The sequence below is a fragment of the Staurois parvus genome, unplaced genomic scaffold, assembly GCF_062004578.1.
Source record: "Staurois parvus isolate SC_StPar_1 unplaced genomic scaffold, SC_StPar_1.0 ptg001161l, whole genome shotgun sequence".
Classification (NCBI taxonomy): Eukaryota; Metazoa; Chordata; class Amphibia; order Anura; family Ranidae; genus Staurois; species Staurois parvus.
In genome coordinates, this window is record NW_028318957.1 from 1406204 (window position 1) to 1425446 (window position 19243).

Below are 19243 nucleotides of genomic sequence, written 5' to 3' on the forward strand. Positions count from 1 at the left end.
TACTGCTGAACCGGGACTGGGTGTAAACCACAGTTTAACAAGTCACCCAACATGGGATTAGCACCTCTGTTGGAAATGTTTCACAGGCCCCGTCACAAATAAACAGCGCGGTATCTGGTTACGCGAGATGCTAGTTTTGGACCCGATTTGGAAACCAAACGGCAACAGCCATCTAGAACTACAGCGGCTATAAACAGAAAAATATATAAACAGATGCTAAATAAAACAGGATTCATAGGGCAACTAAAAGTAAAATGGCTCCTTGACTCCTGGGGGTCCCCGGGGTAATGACACCCTGACAACCCCAGGACAAATGCACCCTAACAACGGAACCCTGGCACCCAGTAATCCCTGGGACAATAAAACCTGAGGGTCCAAAAACAATGACACCATGATGCTTGGGGGTCCCCAAAATGTTGACACTTTGGGTGAAAGCACAATGGCACCCCAACATTTGGAAAGGACAACACAATGACATCCTGACACTTCAGGGGCCTAGAACAATGGCACCTTGGCGGTTGAGGGTCCTAGTGAAGACTCCCCTGATAGTCCGTGGTTCCAGCAAAATGGTGCCGTGATACTCCTGGTAACAGCACAATGGCACTCCGACACATAGGGTATTAAAACAGTAACATTTTACTAGCATCATAATGAAGAAATAATCTCCACCAACCTTTGGTGTCATATCATGAGTGATGCAGAACTCCAGGTGTTGGAGAATGCTCTCCATCGTGTGGTACGGTTGCTGTTTCGTCGTGCGCAGGTATTTCTGCATGGCTCTGGCCATGGAAGCGAAGATAGCCTGGGCAGCCTCTCGGGGATCCATGATCTCACGTGGGTTTTTCTGGTCTTCTTCTTGGAGACGTTTGATGTGGGTGAAGGCCTCTTCCACAGCTACCACCAACCTAGGAGGACAACATCAGCTAATTTAGAAAACAGTGAGCAATTGAAGTATCTAGTAAAAAAAAAGCAACAGCCAAGGACTTCATAAGACTAGACTTTCAGCTGTTAGACCATAAAATATCCTAGTAAGAGGCAACAGTTCTAAAAATCTGGCACCACATGGTGTTGGCAAGGGCCTGGCAAAACAATCTGTGTTCCTATAGAACCCCCTTGGCTCATAGGTCTAGACTGTATATGAGGTTTGCTAAGGATCTGGCACCTTCTGGCGTTGACCATAACCTGTTTAAGTCTTCAAAAACAATTTTGGTTCTCCTTTAGAACCACCTTGGATCCCAGGTCAAGGGTGAAAAGGAGGCATGCTAAAGATCTGGCACCTCATGGTGTTGGCAAGGACCTGTTTAGGTCTTCAAAAAACTCGTCCCTAAAGAACCCCTTTTGGATTATAGGCCAAGGCTGTATATGGGGCTTGCTAGAGATCTAGCACCTTATGGTGTTGGCAAGAACTTGTGCAAGTCCTCAAAACAATCTGTGTTCTAAATGAGTCACCATGGATCCCAGGTCAAGGTTGTATATGGTGCTTGCTAAAGACTTGGTACCTTATGGTGCTGGCAAGGACCTGTGCAGGTCCTCAAAACAATCTCAGTGTTCTAAATGAGTCACCATGGATCCCAGGTCAAGGCTGTATATGGTGCTTGCTAAAGACTTGGTACCTTATGGTGTTGGCAAGGACCTGTTTAGGTCTTCAAAAAACGCATCCCTGAAGAACCCCTTTTGGATTATAGGCCAAGACTGTATATGGGGCTTGCTAAAGACCTGGTACCTTATGGTGCTGGCAAGGACCTATGCAGGTACTCAAAACAATCTCAGTCTTCCAAAAGAACCACCATGGATCCCAGGTCAAGGCTGTATATGGGACTTGCTAAAGACCTGGTACCTTATGGTGTTAACAAGGACCAGTATAGGCCTTCACAACAATCTGAGCCCCTACAGAACACCCCCTTGCATCATAGGTCAAGGCCGTGTATGGGGCTGTCTGAAAATTTGGCACCTTATATTGTTTTGAAGGTCTATGCTGGTCCTAGTCAACACCATAAGGTGCCAAATCTTCAGACAGCCCCATACACGGCCTTGACCCATGATGTAAGGGGGTGTTCTGTAGGGACACAGATTGTTTTGAAGGTCTATGCTGGTCCTTGTCAACACCACATGTCCCTACAGAACACCTCCTTGCATCATAGGTCAAGGCCGTGTATGGGGCTGTCTGAAAATTTGGCACCTTAGATTGTTTTGAAGGCCTATGCTGGTCCTTGTCAACAACATAAGGTGCCAAATCTTCAGACAGCCCCATACACGGCCTTGACCTATGACACAAGGGGGTGTTCTGTAGGGACACAGATTGTTTTGAAGGCCTATGCTGGTCCTTAACACCATAAGGTGCCAAATCTTCAGACAGCCCTATACACGGCCTTGACCTAGGATGCAAGGGTGTGTTCTGTAGGGACATGGATTGTTTTGAAGGCCCAAGCTTGTCCTTAACACCATAAGGTGATAAGGTGCACAAATCTTCAGACAGCCCCATACACAGCCTTGACCTATGACGCAAGGGGGTGTTCTGTAGGGACACAGATTGTTTTGAAGGCCTATGCTGGTCCTTGCCAACACCATGTGTCCCTACAGAACACCTCCTCGCATCATAGGCCAAGACCGTGTATGGGGCTGTCTGAAGATCTGGCACCTTATGGTGTTGGCAAGGACCTGGGTACGTCTTTAATCTCAGTGTCTTTTTAGAAACCCCTTGACTTGTAGGTCAAGACTGTATACAGGGCTTTGACTTAATTACCAAAGTCAAGATTTTGCCACTCCTACACCAAGACCCACCCCACTGCTCTAAAGTTCTGGGATTTGGCAGTTGAATGACAAGAGGTTACAGTAATAGGAGTCTACATCTTTACAAGGGGAAACTGCATGGCGGTGCGATCACATGGGCTTGCCTCCACCAAGTCTTTGAGCGCACCGGGTGACCTTCCATTCTTTCAACTAATTTTAATTTACGCAAAGTACAACAGGCGCTGTTTACTATACCAAAAAAAACACACCAAAGAACCCGATGAAAGATTTGCTCAATTTTTGTTGTTGGCATCGGCTATTATTGTAAGTGAGAGTGACATTTATCTACCCCGGGATTATCGCTAACAGGAGGATGATGACAGTTTTCTCCCACAGGCCCGCGCAAGTCCTGGAATTGTTGGGACGGCCGTAGAAATGCAGTGACATCTTTTCGTTACGCGGAGGGAGAGAAGAGAGAATTAACAACAATGATTAAGGGATACGGGATAATCATTTTTTATATTCGGAGATGTGTGAAGGGGCTTACACCGCACACGCTCCCCACTCATAAAACCCGTAAAACGCATAAAAACCCGAATGAACATACTTGGCGTAAAGCACTGAAAACCTTTTATCATTGCTTAGAGGAGTGCAGAAACTTTTCACCTACCTGCCCTGGACAGCCATATTGGAGGACACACTGGAGTCAAGGTTTCAAGCCTATAAAAGTGACCTTGTGCAAAGCATACGGACTACCTTGACTCCATGCTCTGTTGATACCCAGAGGAACAAAGAGAAGACCTGCCCCAAGTCACAGCACATTCGATAGAAGGGCATGGCGCGCTGACCTGAGGTTGCTACTGGAGGAATATGTAGTGGTTGGAAGGGTTGATGTGAATTACCCTTTATCATTTTAGTTCTTGGGCAAACCCCCCCATCACATGTCACTGCCCTTGTGTAGATCCCCGAGTCTCTATGGATCCTACTCCGAAGGCTGTACATTGGGCCTTGACTTCACTGTCCAAGTCAAGACTTACACACACCTTCTTGCAGCACTAAGCCCCACCCCCCTACATTTATAAGCGAAGCAACAGATATTTTAAGTCTCCGTATCTTCTAAAGCAAATGTTCGAACTCCCAATCGGTTTCCTGTATTGCCAACAATGGGGAGAAGACCTGTGCTCCCAGAGATCGCGGATTCATAGTAGACATACCTCGCTTTCCGCTTACGCACTCTCCGCTCGTGCTCCGCCTCTTCATAGTAATACTCGTTGTGACTGTTGTCCCTCCTCCTGGCGGCTGCAGCTATTACTGCCCGAGACTGCCCTGTGGAGTTGTTAGTAGAATTTTCTAGAGGAGGAAAAAAAAAAAAAGGAACATGAAGTGATGAGATTAAATAAATATTATAGTAAATACAGGACATATAGGAAAAGGAGAAAAGTTGAGGCACCCAAGGTGGAGTACGGTAGGTTGAGTCACCCATTGGCTTCTATAAGAGACTACAGTGGTGATATTTCCACATCAGAGTTGCTGACTGTTCTTATCCGCAGTGAAGTTTTGCGTGTCCTGGCCTACTTTAGGGCGCCATTACTTTTGTGGTTGCATGTTACCCATTCTGAAATTAATGGAAAAAAAAAAATCTAACTGGAAGAGTGGGAACCTTTCATAAAGGCCAAAGCAGATGTGTAGACTTGGGAACTCAAAGAGCTTTTAGCAGGAGAAGAAACTCCTGAAGTATTCACAGTGTCCAGTTGGGAGTTGCCCAGCAGGAGCTATACTATGCATGAAATACATGGAAGGTTTGGCCTGTCATTGACAGTGCAGAAGCTAAACATGGCCAGATCTAGGGGGGTGCTGGGGTGGGCTATTCCCCTCCAGATTTTAGAAATGGCCCTTCCCCAAAGCCAACCCTATCTGCCCCTATGCTGCCCTAAATTGACACTACGCCGGCCTTGACCGACACTACGCCGGCCTTGACCGACACTACGCCGGCCTTGACCGACACTACGCCGGCCTTGACCGACACTACGCCGGCCTTGACCGACACTACGCCGGCCTTGACCGACACTACGCCGGCCTTGACCGACACTACGCCGGCCTTGACCGACACTACGCCGGCCTTGACCGACACTACGCCGGCCTTGACCGACACTACGCCGGCCTTGACCGACACTACGCCGGCCTTGACCGACACTACACTGATCTCACTTATGTATTTTGTGGGGAAGAGGTGCTCTACTGCCTGTGCCATGTGCCGCACAGGGATAATAGAAGGAGCAGTGACCCCCTGTCCTTTGCCCCCCCCCCCCCCTTCGGCAGCGACCCCCTGTCTTCTGCCCCCTAGACATTTTTTTTACTTTACCTTCACATCGGGACAGGCTAGTTCCAGCCCTGAAGCTATAGCTGCATGAAATGCTCAGCATTGTGTAAACAGTGCAGGAGTTAGAGCTGCACAGCATGGTTGAGCATTCCATAGACAGTGCAGGAGCTATAGTTGCATGAAATGACTGCCATCTGAATTGACAGTAGAGGAGCTATAGCTGCATGAAATGCTCAGACAATGCAGTAATTACAGCTGCATGAAATGACTGGCATTCTGTAGAGTGTGCAGGTAGTTATAGCTTCGAAAGATGGTAAGAATTCCATAGACAGTGGAGGAGCTATACCTGCATGGATTAATCAATATCCTATAGACGGGGCAGGAGCTATAGCTGCATTGATTGATCAGCATTGCTTAGACAGGGCAGGAGCTATAGCTGCATGGATTATTCACTATTCCGAAGACAGGGCAGGAGCTATAGCTGCATGGATTATTCACTATTCCGTAGACAGGGCAGGAGCTCTAGCTGCATGGATTATTCAGCATTCCGAAGACAGGGCAGGAGCTATAGCTGCATGGATAATTCAGCATTCCGTAGACAGGGCAGGAGGTATAGCTGCATGGATTAATCAGCATTCTATAGACAGGGCAGGAGCTATAGCTGCATGGATTAATCAGCATTCTATAGACAGGGCAGGAGCTATAGCTGCATGGATTAATCAGCATTCTATAGACAGGGCAGGAGCTCTAGCTGCATGGATAATTCAGCATTCCGTAGACAGGGCAGGAGCTATAGCTGCATGGATTAATCAGCATTCTATAGACAGGGCAGGAGCTATAGCTGCATGGATTAATCAGCATTCTATAGACAGGGCAGGAGCTATAGCTGCATGGATTAATCAGCATTCTATAGACAGGGCAGAAGCTCTAGCTGCCTGGATAATTCTGCATTCCGTAGACAGGGCAGGAGCTCTAGCTACATGGAACGCGCTGCATTTCACAGACAGCAAATAGTTACCAACAACTGAGTATTTTTCAAAAGTCACACTTTAAAAGCTAGCAAAAGGTGAACAAATCCGACAACCAGGTTTTATTTTTTTTAGCAGGAACATCGGGGAACGAAGTTCTGGCACCTCCTGTACTGAAAGTATGTAATGGTCTATTGACGCTAGCTGCTGGGAGATCTATTGTAGATGGGGGTCGGTTTTATGGTGCTCAGAGGTCGATTGTTGCTTGGAGGGATCCACTGTTGAGGGAGGAGTCTATTGATGCTGGCTGCTGGGAGATATAATGTTGCTGGGTGGATCTATTGATGCTGAATGGGTATTTTGCTGTAGGGTCTATTGTTGGAGAGATCTATTTTTGCTCAGTAATCTATTGTTGCTGTGGGAGGGGTCTATTGTTGCTGCAGGATTTGTCGTTGTAGGGGGTGGAGGATCTATTGTTGCTGGGGGATCTATTATTGCTGGCTGCAGGGGATCTACTTTACTGCTCTTCTTGGCATCATTAAACTCCATAACAATTACACAGCTTGGTTCTGTATTATCTAAAGAGGAAATGTTGGGAGGTGGGTAGAGGATGGAACCATGAAAAGGTGAACGGAGGTGGGTAGGGGGTGGAGACAAGGGGTGACTTGGAAGGGTGGAGTACCTGTACCTATTGTCTGAGAGAAAAAAGCCCTGCCGACAACAATTTCATTTCATCTTCCCACTGCTCTGGCCTAAATTTTATATATATATATATATATATATATATATATATATATATATATATATATATATATATATATATATATATATATATATACACACACACATATATATATATATATATTAAAAAAAATTCAAAAAAAGCAGAAATTTCCTATACAAAAAATGCAAAATGCAAAGCACTAAGGGAGTCCCATCCAGGGTTAAAAAAAACTGAATTTGAAGCGTCTGCCCGCAGCCTCCACGTTTCATGTCAAACTCTTGGAGAAGCCCAACGAGGCCTCCATACCGCAGACAGCAGCTTTGAAGTTTTTGACTTTCATAATTTGATATTCAGCTCGATGCCCTAAAGGGAGAGAAAGGTTTCGAGGAGGAGGTTTCATCCAACCTTCATAATGGAAGGGGCCCCGCCTCCTGTGCGCTAGCTTTTTTTTTTTCCACAAGGAACTAGAACAAGACAAGATTCATGTCTGTGTGTAGCAGGCAGACAGTTATAGAGGTCATGGGAAGCAAAGATGGTGGGAACTATTCTTGTGATCGCGAGAATCTACAAGGAGGTCTGTGTCACCCTTGACAACCAATCACTGCACTGTCGGCCTTAGCTGACAAATAAAAGGGGGAACTGGGTTTCGTAAGAAAGGGAGATGCCTAGCGGAGGACAGAGGGTGGTGAAACATCTTTAAACCCGCTGGTGGTTCAGCCAGCGTTTTACAGTGGTGCAAAATTTAACACTTTCCTTCCTTTGCTTCACAATAAAGAGAAACATCAGAACCCAAAAAGAAAGAGGAAGGAGGGCAATGGATCACTTCTCTGAATTATTGTGAGCATGATAAGTTCCACTTCAGCTGTCAAGCTCCGTAAGCAAGGGTTCTGTCTTCTCAACTAAAAAGTAGAGAGGAGCTCAGCTTTGGTCCCAGCTTGGGCCAAATCCAGAAGGAAGCGATCAATCCTGCCCAATCAACTGCAAACAAAGGAGTCAGCTGTCAAGCTCCGTAAGCAAGGGTTCTTTCTTCTCAACTGAGCAGTAGAGAGGAGCTCAGCTTTGGTCCCAACTTGGGCCAAACCCAGAAGGAAGCGATCAATCCTGCCCAATAAACTGCAAACAAAGGAGTCAGCTGTCAAGCTCCTTAAGCAAGGGTTCTTTCTTCTCGACTGAGCAGTAGAGAAGAGCTCAGCTTTGGTCCCAACCTGGGCCAAACCCAGAAGAAAGCGGTCAATCCTGCCCAATCAACCGCAACCAAGGGAGTCAGCTTTCAAGCTCCGTAAGCAAGGGTTCTCTTTCTTCTCGACTAAGCAGTAGAGAGGAGCTCAGCTTTGGTCCCAACTTGGGCCAAACCCAGAAGGAAGCGGTCAATCCTGCCCAATCAGCCGCAACCAAGGGAGTCAGCTTTCAAGCTCCGTAAGCAAGGGTTCTCTTTCTTCTCAACTAAGCAGTAGAGAGGAGCTCAGCTTTGGTCCCAACTTGGGCCAAACCCAGAAGGAAGCGATCAATCCCGCCCAATCAACTGCAACCAAAGGAGTCAGCTGTCAAGCTCTGTAAGCAAGGGTTCTTTCTTCTCGACTAAGTAGAGAGGATCTCAGCTTTGGTCCCAACTTGGACCAAACCCAGAAGGAAGCGATCAATCCTGCCCAATCAACTGCAACCAAGGGAGGGAATGCTCATTAAAAATACTGATCGAATATGGGGGTTTGGCTTTGGATGAACTGGCTGAGGCTGCTTTCACCGATTTAGTAATGGTTTTGCTAGGCGTGAGGCTTTTGGGACCTTTCTCTATGCAGGTCCACTGATGAATTATGGCCACATGGACTTTTACTGTCAAAGTCATTGGGTTTGGCCCAACTTGGGCCAAACCCAGAAGGAAGCCATCAATCCTGCCCAATCAACTGCAACCAAGGGACTCAGCTCTTAAGCTCTGTAAGCAAGGGTTCTTTCTTCTCGGCTGAGCAGTAGAGATGAGCTCAGCTTTGGTCCCAACTTGGGCCGAACCCAGAAGGAAGCAATCAATCCTGCCCAATCAACTGCAACCAAGGGAGTGAATGCTCATGAAAAACACTAATCGAATATGGGGGCGTGGCTTTGGATGAAGCTGGCTGAGGCGGCTTTCACCTGTTTAGTAATGGTTTTGCTAGGCGTGCGGCTTTTGGGACCCTTTCTCTATGCAGGTCCACTGATGAACTATGGCCACATGGACTTTTACTGTCAAAGTCATTGGTTCCCAAGCTCATCCCTACTGGGCAGCTAAGAACTGACAAGTAAAGATGGGAAAAAAAGCTGAGAGCTCCATCTGCTGGAGGGGATATGTCAATATGAACATGTTTGTAGTAGCATGCAACTCTAACTCCCCTGCCACTCAAGTGATAGCAATGGTGCTTCATGATTTGCCCATTTCTATGCGACGAGGGTGGGAAGAGTCTTTAGCTGTGTAAGTCTAACTATAGTGAGTCTGATCTAGCAGAGAGCTTCTCCTCAACACACACAGCAGATGAACAAGGCATCAGGGGAACACCACAAAAGTATGTGCTACCAAACTATTGCAAAATCCTGGCAAACCCTCAATTTCCACAAAATTAAAAGACAGAAATAATTGGACTTTAAGCTATGAAAATGCAACGGCAATACTACTAGAAAGAATGACCAAATTTGACAAAATTGGGACCGCTTGGGTCAAGCATTTCATTCCACTCACCTCTGACAGATGTTTTCTACAGCTATGAATTATTAGGATGCTGTACAAGGTGCACCTCCCAGGGGGGCATGGTAGCCCAGCAACCCTGCCTTTCCATTTCCTTTCCCCCTATATACCCCTCCCCCCCAACTTCTTTACGGCTTTTTATTTTACTTCTCTTCTCTCTGCTGTCTAGCTCTCACTTTTCATATGTTGAGTAAATGATGAGATCTACGTTATATTGCACTACCACGTTATCCATAACCCTTGGGCAACCTTTATAGATACTCGATTGTGAATGCCACCAAGCGTGACCTACAATATGCCTACCCGTTTCTTCAATGCACTGGGGTTGATTTACTAAAACCGTAGCGTGCAAAATCTGGCACAGCTCTGCATAGAAACCAATCAGCTTCCAGTTTTTTTTTTGTCAAAAACAAGTTGAATTTAGAAGCCAATTGACTACCATGCAGAGCTGCACCAGAGTATACAGTCTCCAGTTTTAGTCAATCAACCCCATTGTGTGCATCTAAGCCTGGTCTTACTGTACCTTGAAATGTACTGCGTCACCAAAGAAAAAAATGTTTGAAAATAAAAAATAAGTGCTGTTGCATAGTGGGGATGAACGTGAACCCAATCCTTTCTATTGCTTGGCCAAGGTACAGGTTGGTTTAGCTGTAGGAACCACAGATTACTCTGGGAAGATCTTACCACTGCCATCTCAGAGATATGGAGAACAAATGGGTGAATCTATGCCCTAGTGTCCTCCTAAAACCAAGATATTAGAATAGGTGGAGATTGTCAATAAATCCAACTCCAGCCAAAACTTTACTTTTGTATAGAACAGAGAAGAGTTAGAACATCTGTCATGTTTTAAATGCTGTCCGTGTCTCCCTTGAAATGTCTTCTCTCGTCCTCTTTCCACCACCAGGACAGTTAGTGAGGACAAATCTCTCTCATGGTGACACAGACAGCATTACAATCCTAAGAAAAATGTTAAACTTTCCAGGTTTTACTAGAAAATGTAGACTTCTTGCTGTTCCCATTGAGAGGATTTCCTTCATTTCCTGTTTTATTGGACACCTATCAAACATGAAGGGGGGAGGGGGGGTTCACAGGTGTCCATCAAATAGCCTGGAAGTGAGGAAATAATTTCCCAAATGAAGGCACATACATCAATAGAAAGTTGGTTGAGGTTCTAACTCTTCCACACTATCTGGAGTTGGGTATTAACCGTAGAGGACAACCCAAGAGAGGTCATAAACACAAGCTATGTAGACAAGGTTCTAGACAGGGAGGAGACAACAGGTGAAGACAAAGTGGAAAAAACCAAAAAGGCCCAGGAACAGTATTATCATCGTCTCACCCTCTCCGAGCGAGTAGACCTTGAATCCAGACATTTTCTTGCTCAGGATGGATTTTGGCAGGTTCAGGAGGGCAGGGTTGTAGACGGGGAAGTCGTGATAATAATTTTCCAAAATCCATACAGCGACTCGCTGGATACTGTGAGTAGAACAGACAGGGACGGGTGGGGAGGAGAGACGGTAAATTAACAAGTGTGCCAAAAGGGGGGAGAAGACACAAGGGCAAAACAGGAGGAACATGGGAACAGAGGTCGTGAATCAACCAGACTGACAAAATACAGATATATCTAGCAGAACAAAAATGACTGCCATCTAGTTGGAGACAAACATGGCCACCATACAGGTGAAAAAGATACAAGTCCAAATTTTTGTATATAACTTATAAAACCTGTAGTTCCCCAACTCTGCTAACCGTATGCTGGTCTTTTTGTCTGGAATGACTAAGGGCACCTAATCTAAAATCATTGATTTTTCTTTTGCCTTCTTACGGTTCTCAATGTTCTCACCAAAGTGGACTTATTTATCATGGTTCACAGTAAGCTCACCAAAGTGGCCAAAATTATTATTGTTCTCAATGTGCTCACCAAAGCGGACTTATCATAAGTGTTCTCATAAGAGGACTTATTCTCGTTCTCGATGTTCTCATCAAAGAGGACTTATTACTATTCCCACCAAAAGTGAACCTATTATTCTCGCTGTTCTCAACAAACAGGACCTATTATTAGTATTCCCACCAAAGTGGACCTATTTATTACTGTTCTCAATGTGCTCACCAAAGTTGCAGTTATCAATGTTCCCATCAAAGAGGACCTATTTTTACTGTTCTCACCAAAGTGGACATATTATTACTGTTCTCAACATTCTCACCAAACGGGACCTATTATTATGGTTCTCAATGTTGTCACGAAAATTTACCTATTATTACTGTTCTTACCAAAGTGAACCTTCTATTCCTGTTCTTAATGTTTTTAAAAGAACATATTACTGTTCTCAATATAGTCACCAAAGAAGACCTATTATTGCTGATCTCACCAAAATAGACCTAATATTACCGTTTTCAATGTTCTCACCTAAGTGGACTTATTTATTACGGTTCTCAATGTGCTCACCAAAGAGAACCTACTATTACTGTTCTCACCAAAGTTGACCTATTACTGTTCCTACCAAAGTGGACCTAATGGTACGGTTTCAATGTTCTAACCAAAGAAGACCTATTACCACCATTATCAATGTTCTCACCAAAGTCAACCGATTATTCCAGTTATCAATTTTTTCATCAAAGAGGAACTATTTTTACTTTTCTCAGTGTTCTCACCAATGAAGACCAAAGTGGACCTATTATTCTGGTTATCAGCATTCTCACCAAAGAGGACCTATTTATTACGGCTCTCAGTGTGCTCACCAAAGGAGGACCTAAATGGACCTATTATGGTTTTCAATGTTCTCATCAAAGTTGACCTATTATTACTGTTCTCAAAGTTGACTTATTATTCCAGTTATCAGTGTTCTTAACAAAGACTACCTATTATTGCTGTGCTCACCAAAGAGGACCTAAATGGACCTAATATGGTTTTCAATGTTCTTACCAAAGTTGACCTATTATTACTGTTCTCAAAGTTGACTTATTTCAATTATCAGTGTTCTGCCCAGGGGCGGACTGACAACTCATGGGGCCCCCGGGCAATAGGGGATCATGGGGCCCCTGTGTCCTTGCCCAAACTAAAAAAAGCCTATAAAAAAGGTACCAGGGGCATCTCATGGGGCCCCCTACTGACCCCGGGCAGTGCCCGAGTTTCCAAATGCTCAGTCTGCCCCTGGTTCTGCCCAAAGACTACCCATTATTGCTGTCCTCACCAAAGTGGACCCATTTATCACCAAAGTGGACCTACTATTACTGTTCAATGCAAGAGGGCGGTTAATGATGGTTTAATATTCCTCCTCTAGACTGCACCTTATGTGTATAGATTACCTTTCCTCTGCGATATACTTCTCCTTTGAAAGATGTAGAATTGTAATATAAGGAACATTTCTCTAACAAGGACTTCATGTGCTTTACCCTTTAATACGGAGCTTTGCTGGCCATTATGGGACTATATATATTTCAACATATGGCCCACCTTATCCCCCAAAATTGAGGGGGAATAGTATGAGATCTGTAGAGCGTGGTGTTTTTTTTTTTGTTTTGTCATGTTTTTAAAGAGGTTTTCATTAAAGAAGTCGTTCCTGAATTTCTTTGACCATCAGCCCATTTATCTATGTTACTACAACACAAATATATATATAAAAAGAAAAAAAAAACCCCATGAGTCCTGGTTGAATCCATAACTAATCATTTTAGTTTGGTTCACATATAGATTTTTGATTGGGGATTCCCAGACTATTTATAATTTTGAGGCCTTTCTTGGGAGGCGTCACCAAAAGAGCTTTCCAGCCTCCATCACTTAGTGGTCTATTTATATTTTTTTTACAAATTGCTGTGCGAATGTCTCAAGCATTTTCATGCCATCACAAACAACCCCCATCTCCATCTAGTGTCCCTAATGCTTTGTTTCTCTGATTGAGGTATTTCAGAAAAATACCACATTATGACCACTAGACGGAACTCATGGGGCCCCCTACTGACCCCCGGCCCTTGGACAGTGCCCGAGTTTCCAAATGGTCAGTCCGCCCCTGAATCCATCCCATGGTCTTTTTCTTCCAGGAGCATCATGTATATATTTTAAGTCATTAGATCCTACACAGAGCGTAACTTTCCATCAGACCGTCCATATTTATCATGGAATCAGCAGGGCACAAGCGTTGTGTAGCATACCTAAGCAAGAAGCAGAGACTGCATATATTAAGGAGGAGATATGTCTGGTCTTCCATGTACGATGATCAATTACAAGTCAGAGTTACATTCACGATTGTTGATCCGTTTTTTTTATTAAAAAAAAAACTATACTCTTAATAAATATATGAAAACCTTAAAAAAGTCTACAGATTCACCCCAATGCTTAGCTTTTCTTAAGACGTAAAATGTTTTCCCTCCCGTTCTTTGTACTACAAGCAGTGTACTCTGGGAATGCCCTGATGATTATTCCACCACTGGTCTGACATGAAACAAACATCTTAATGCTCCAGCTCATCAACTCCCGGCTGTTGCCATGGGAACAATCGTACACATCCCATGGCCTTGGTAGTTTAAAAAAAACAAAAAAAACTGTATGAATAAAAAAAAAAAAAAAGATTTGCAATCATCTGCAGACAATTCAGGAAGTTACAACTGACTACCTGCAAAAAAAAAAAAAAAAAAAAAAAAAGACAGTTGTCCAAATCCATCCATCATGTGTATTCTTCTCAGTGTGAGACTTTCTTCCTGTAATAAAGACCACTCACTGCTGCTCTCTCTACTCGTGCTGGGTGACTGGTCTGGTCTCCGCCCCCCTCTTGAAGGGTTTCTGTAGTGGGCAGAGCCTGCTGGGTCCCTCCCACAGCTCTGCTCTATGTACAGCACAGCGATGAGGTCGCGGCTACTTTTACAAGGTGATATCTGGGTTTTCAAAGAGATTTTGTGCACATAAAATAGATTTATATAATTTGTGGCTATTTAATAATGTATTTAAAGTGAAATTATGGATATACACCTCACTAGCCTTAAAAATATCCCCTCCCAACACCTATGCCAACCAATGTGCCTAAAAATAAGGGGTATAATTACCTATTTTCAGGCCACTCTGGTGTGGTCACGTGATCTCCCGTGTCAACTAGAATAATAATAATAGATGGGTCTGCTACTTCACTGGACCAGGCTTTACTAGCCATTGCCAAGCACTCTCTCCTCTACCCTGCTGCCGCCACCAGGTTACACAGGGGAGGTTATGAGACTGAAAAAGGCAAGTATAGACATCTTTCTAACACAGGTTATTTCCCCGCACTTCCTAAATTGACAAGAACACAGTGTCCAGAAACACGAAGAAGCAGTTATAGAATAACCGCATGGACTAAAGTTGGTGGACACCTGACCATCACAACCCTTATGAATTTGTTGCACATCCCATTTCAAAACCATGGCCATTAATATCAATTTCGCCTGCCGTTGCAGGTATAAGATCCTCCAAGCTTCTGGGAAGGCTTTCCATGAGATCTTGGAGTGTGTCTGTGTACTGATGTTGGATAAGAAGATTTGGCTCACAAAAGGGGTTTCAACACATCCCAGTAGAGTTGAGGTCAGGTACTGATATTGGATGAGAAGACCTGGCTCACAAACGGTATTCCAACTCATTCAAAAGTTGTTCAATAGGGTTGAGGTTAGGTATTGATGTTGGATGAGGAGATCTGGCTCACAACTGGTGTTCCATCTCAGTAGGGTTGTGGTCAGAGCTCTGTGCATACAAGAGTTCCTTTGGATATAAATTAGATATGATGGTCTCACAATAGGAGGTCCAACTAATTGCAAAGGTGATCCAATAAGGTTGAGGTCAATGATGTTGGATGAGGAGACCTGGCTCACAATAGGTGATCAAACTCATCCCAAAGGTGATCCAGTAAGGTTGAGATCCGGCACTGATGTTGGATGAGAAGACTTGGCTCACAATTGGTATTACAATGCATCCAAAAGTTGTTCAATAGGGTTGAGGTCAGGTACCGATGTTAGATGAGGAGACCTGGCTCACAACAGGTGTTCCATCTCAGTAGAGTTGAGGTCAGGGCTTTGCGTGGGACACTTATGTTCTTTGTATACCTTTGGTCATATTGTAGATGTGATGGTCTCATAACAGGCATTCCAACTCATCCCAAAGGTGGTCATGTAAGCTTGAGGTCAGGCATTGGTGTTGGATGAGAAGACCTGGCTCTCCATAAGTAATCCAACTCATCCCAAAGGTGATCCTGTAAGGTTGAGGTCCGGTACTGATGTTGGATGAGAAGACCTGGCTCACAATCGGTATTACAATGCATCCAAAAGTTGTAGGGTTGAGGTCAGGTACTGATGTTAGATGAGGAGACCTGGCTCACAATCGGTATTACAATGCATCCAAAAGTTGTAGGGTTGAGGTCAGGTACTGATGTTAGATGAGGAGACCTGGCTCACAACAGGTGTTCCATCTCAGTAGAGTTGATGTCAGGGCTTTGTGTGGGACACTCATGTTCCTTGTATACCTTTGATCATATTGTAGATGTGATGTTCTCACAATAGGCGTTCCAACTCATCCCAAAGGTGGTCAAGTAAGCTTGAGGTCAGGTATTGGTGTTGGATGAGAAGATCTGGCTCTCCATAAGTAATCCAACTCATCCCAAAGGTGATCCTGTAAGGTTGAGATCAGATACTGATGTTGGAAGAGAAGACTTGGCTCACAATCGATATTCCAACTCATCCAAAAGGTGTTCAATAGGCCGAGTTAAGGTACTGATGTTGGATGAGGAGACCGGGCTCACAACTGGTGTTTCATCTCAGTAGAGTAGAGGTCTGGGCTCTGTGCGTGACACTCAGGTTCCTTGCATTCCTCTGGTCATATTGTAGATGTGATGATCAGGGGTCCACAAACTCTTAACCATATAGTATAGGAATATAGACATAGTTCTAACTATTGCTTAGTCTAGCCCAGGGGTGCTCAACCTGTGGCCCTCGGTGTTCTTTGATGTGGCCCTCAACCTCAAAACAGGGAAGTTCACTTCTATTATATCCTGAGGGTTTGGTGCGCTTTCTGAAAGTGCACTAAAACTCCAGAATGCAGGAGTTTTGGTGTGCTTTCAGAAAGTGCACCACACCCGCAAGATATAATAGAAGTCTATGGCACAGGAAAGCTGCAGGTGCACTGTGCTGCCCCCGTGGTGTGGGTAAACCGCAGCTTATCACTGTGAAAGCAGTCTTATAGGGGGCTCAGGACAGTAAAGGCTCATTTACATTTGCAGTTGGGGGGAGGGAGAAGGTAAAACCCCATAGTCTAGATGTGTTGCTACACAAGTAATTGGGGGTGTGTGGTATAATAAGTTAAGGCAGTGGTGACTCTGCCCCATGCTCCAGGGGGCCCATGCGGCCTCCCTATCACATTGTATTGAACACTTGGACTGGAGGGGCAGTGGGGGTGGAATATACAGGAACTGATCCTCTCCATATTCCTCCTTCAAACCTCTGAAATCAGGCTTCTCCTCCTCTCCCTCCTCCTGGCATTCAGCAACTGCAGATGGAAAATGTTCATTATGCTATTCAAAAGAAAATACTTGACATCCTGAACCATTTCACTGTGGCCAGAGGTCAATTACTAAATCACTAAAGTGGCCCTCATGCTTCAAAAGGTTGAGCACCCCTGTTCTAGCCAAAAATTAAAATGGGTTTTGGCTGGAGTTGCAGTTTAAAATGATCTAAGGACGTTGCTTCAGGGCCCGTGATTACTCTATATGTAGAGGGCCAATAAATGGTGGTTTAATTGTCTATGTTTAGACTGCAGAATTAGTTTATGGTTGGGGCAGTAAACTCATTAAACTATAAAGATAAAATAAGTCACTTTTAGTGCCCTAATTTGGAAATAATAAAGTTTTTCGGTAGATAAGCCTTGTCTAGGATAAGAATCTTTGTGTGACCTGTTCAGCCACTTTTCATAACAAGGAGTGCTGTGCTTCGGATACGGGAACATTGGGGCTGTTTTGAAGAGAGATGATCATGGATCAGGGGAGGACTGACAACTCATGGGGCCCCCGGGCATTAGGGGAACATGGGGCCCGTGTGTCCTTGCCCAAACACAAAAAAGCCTATGAAAAAAGGTACCAGGGCATCACATGGGGCCCTCTACTGACCCCGGGCCCCCGGGCAGTTCCTGAGTGCTCGAATGGTCAGTCCGCCCCTGTCATGGATGAACTTAGAGCTGGAGTTTAATTTGTTTGGTCTTCCCCTTCCCCAACCCCCCCATGACAAAATGTGTAGTTTATTGCTTTTCCAGTTGCAGATCTCCCATTACATCCTGCCTTGGTGGCAATGTTGTCACCAAGACAGGAAGTTAGGAGTAATTTTAGGGGAACAACAATAGAAAGCAGAAAAAAAACCCCAAACAACTGAAGCTAGACCCCCTTTTCCATGATATTTGAAATTAAGAAAAAAACAAACCTTTTGTATTCTATGTAACATTTTTATTTATACAGATTCATGGTGGAGCAAACATTTTTCCAATTACATTGCATTGTCTGCTTCCTGCTTAGTCCATTGTGGAGAGATTGTGCTTTACCTCATCTCTTGCAAATCTATCAGACTGCACAAGCTGAACAATATATCGAGCACGAGGCGAGGGCTCATCCAAGCTCTAGGTGAGGGCTCATCCAAGCTCTAGGTGAGGGCTCATCCAAGCTCTAGGTGAGGGCTCATCCAAGCTCTAGGTGAGGGCTCATCCAAGCTCTAGGTGAGGGCTCATCCAAGCTCTAGGTGAGGGCTCATCCAAGCTCTAGGTGAGGGCTCATCCAAGCTATCCATGAGAGCTCATTCAAGCTCTATGTGAATCTCATTCAAGCTCTAAGTGGCTTATTCCGTTATTCCATCTACCATACACATAACAAACTATAAAAATATTTTGGCTTACCTTAAGTGTCCAACATTGTAGTGCCTGCTTGCTCCGTCTGTGGACCTGACAACCTTGATGGTGAACTGAGGTTGCAGTTGCCGTAACTCCAGCAAGACTACTGCCAAGTAGTGAACAAAGAGCAATGCGTCCACCAGTGACACAGCGTACTGTACTATCCCCTGGTAATTCCTCTCAGCGGTGGTGAGAATTCGGACAGCGTAGAAGAGCCAGTAGGACACCACCAGCAAGAAAATAAGCACCATGATGAGCGCCCGGAAGACGAACACCCGGGGGAAGAAGGCCTTGGGGCGCCGGAAGAAGAGTGCCCAGCTGCCCACCAGGAGGATGAGGAGTTTGAAGGCCACAGAGATGAAGAGGCCCTCGCAGGGCGTGCCGCAAGCTTCCAGATCCCATGGTAAGATTTTGGGCAACAGCATGAAGGCAATGGGGGTGAGGAAAGACACAAAGGCCAAGGCTCCACCCACAATGACGCCCAAGTGGCGGGAGCAGTCCAGGTTGGCACTGTCCTCCATGTCCTTAGTGATACGGGTAATGTCATCATGGGATATGCTGTGTTCGGAGGTCCCGGTGACCACGGTGGTGGTTTCGCCCCAGTTGTCATCCTGTTGACCAAGCAGAAGGAGTCACTTTAAATTGAGGCAATCAGATATATTATTTAATGCTAAGTGCAGCATGCTGCAGGTGTTTATTACTTCTCATAGATATCACAGTACCCCCATCCCCACCCCACCCCACCCAACCCCCGGCAATGCTATCATCTGCTTTTTCTATCCAGAAGCTGGCACTATCTTTGCTCAGGCATCATCCATGGTCACCACCTACGTCCAGGACTCGTAGATGATACAATCATATAAATCTTGGTGCCTGCGCTGTTCTTGGCTGTGTTCACAAATGCCTGACACAG

At 44.9% G+C, this 19243-nt stretch overlaps 1 protein-coding gene across 2 annotated transcripts in view; it reads right to left on the reverse strand.

The window, feature by feature from the left end:
* The window catches only part of VANGL2 (VANGL planar cell polarity protein 2), a 66098-nt gene that overhangs the window by 16276 nt on the left and 30579 nt on the right, over positions 1-19243 (reverse strand). For both annotated transcript variants that reach the window (XM_089659489.1, XM_089659490.1), the window contains 4 exons: positions 18337-18941; positions 10792-10928; positions 3945-4080; positions 674-905 (listed from right to left, as the gene is read on the reverse strand). In XM_089659489.1, coding sequence (XP_089515615.1) covers positions 674-905; positions 3945-4080; positions 10792-10928; positions 18337-18941 — 1110 coding nt within the window. The remainder of the gene's footprint in view (positions 1-673; positions 906-3944; positions 4081-10791; positions 10929-18336; positions 18942-19243) is intronic.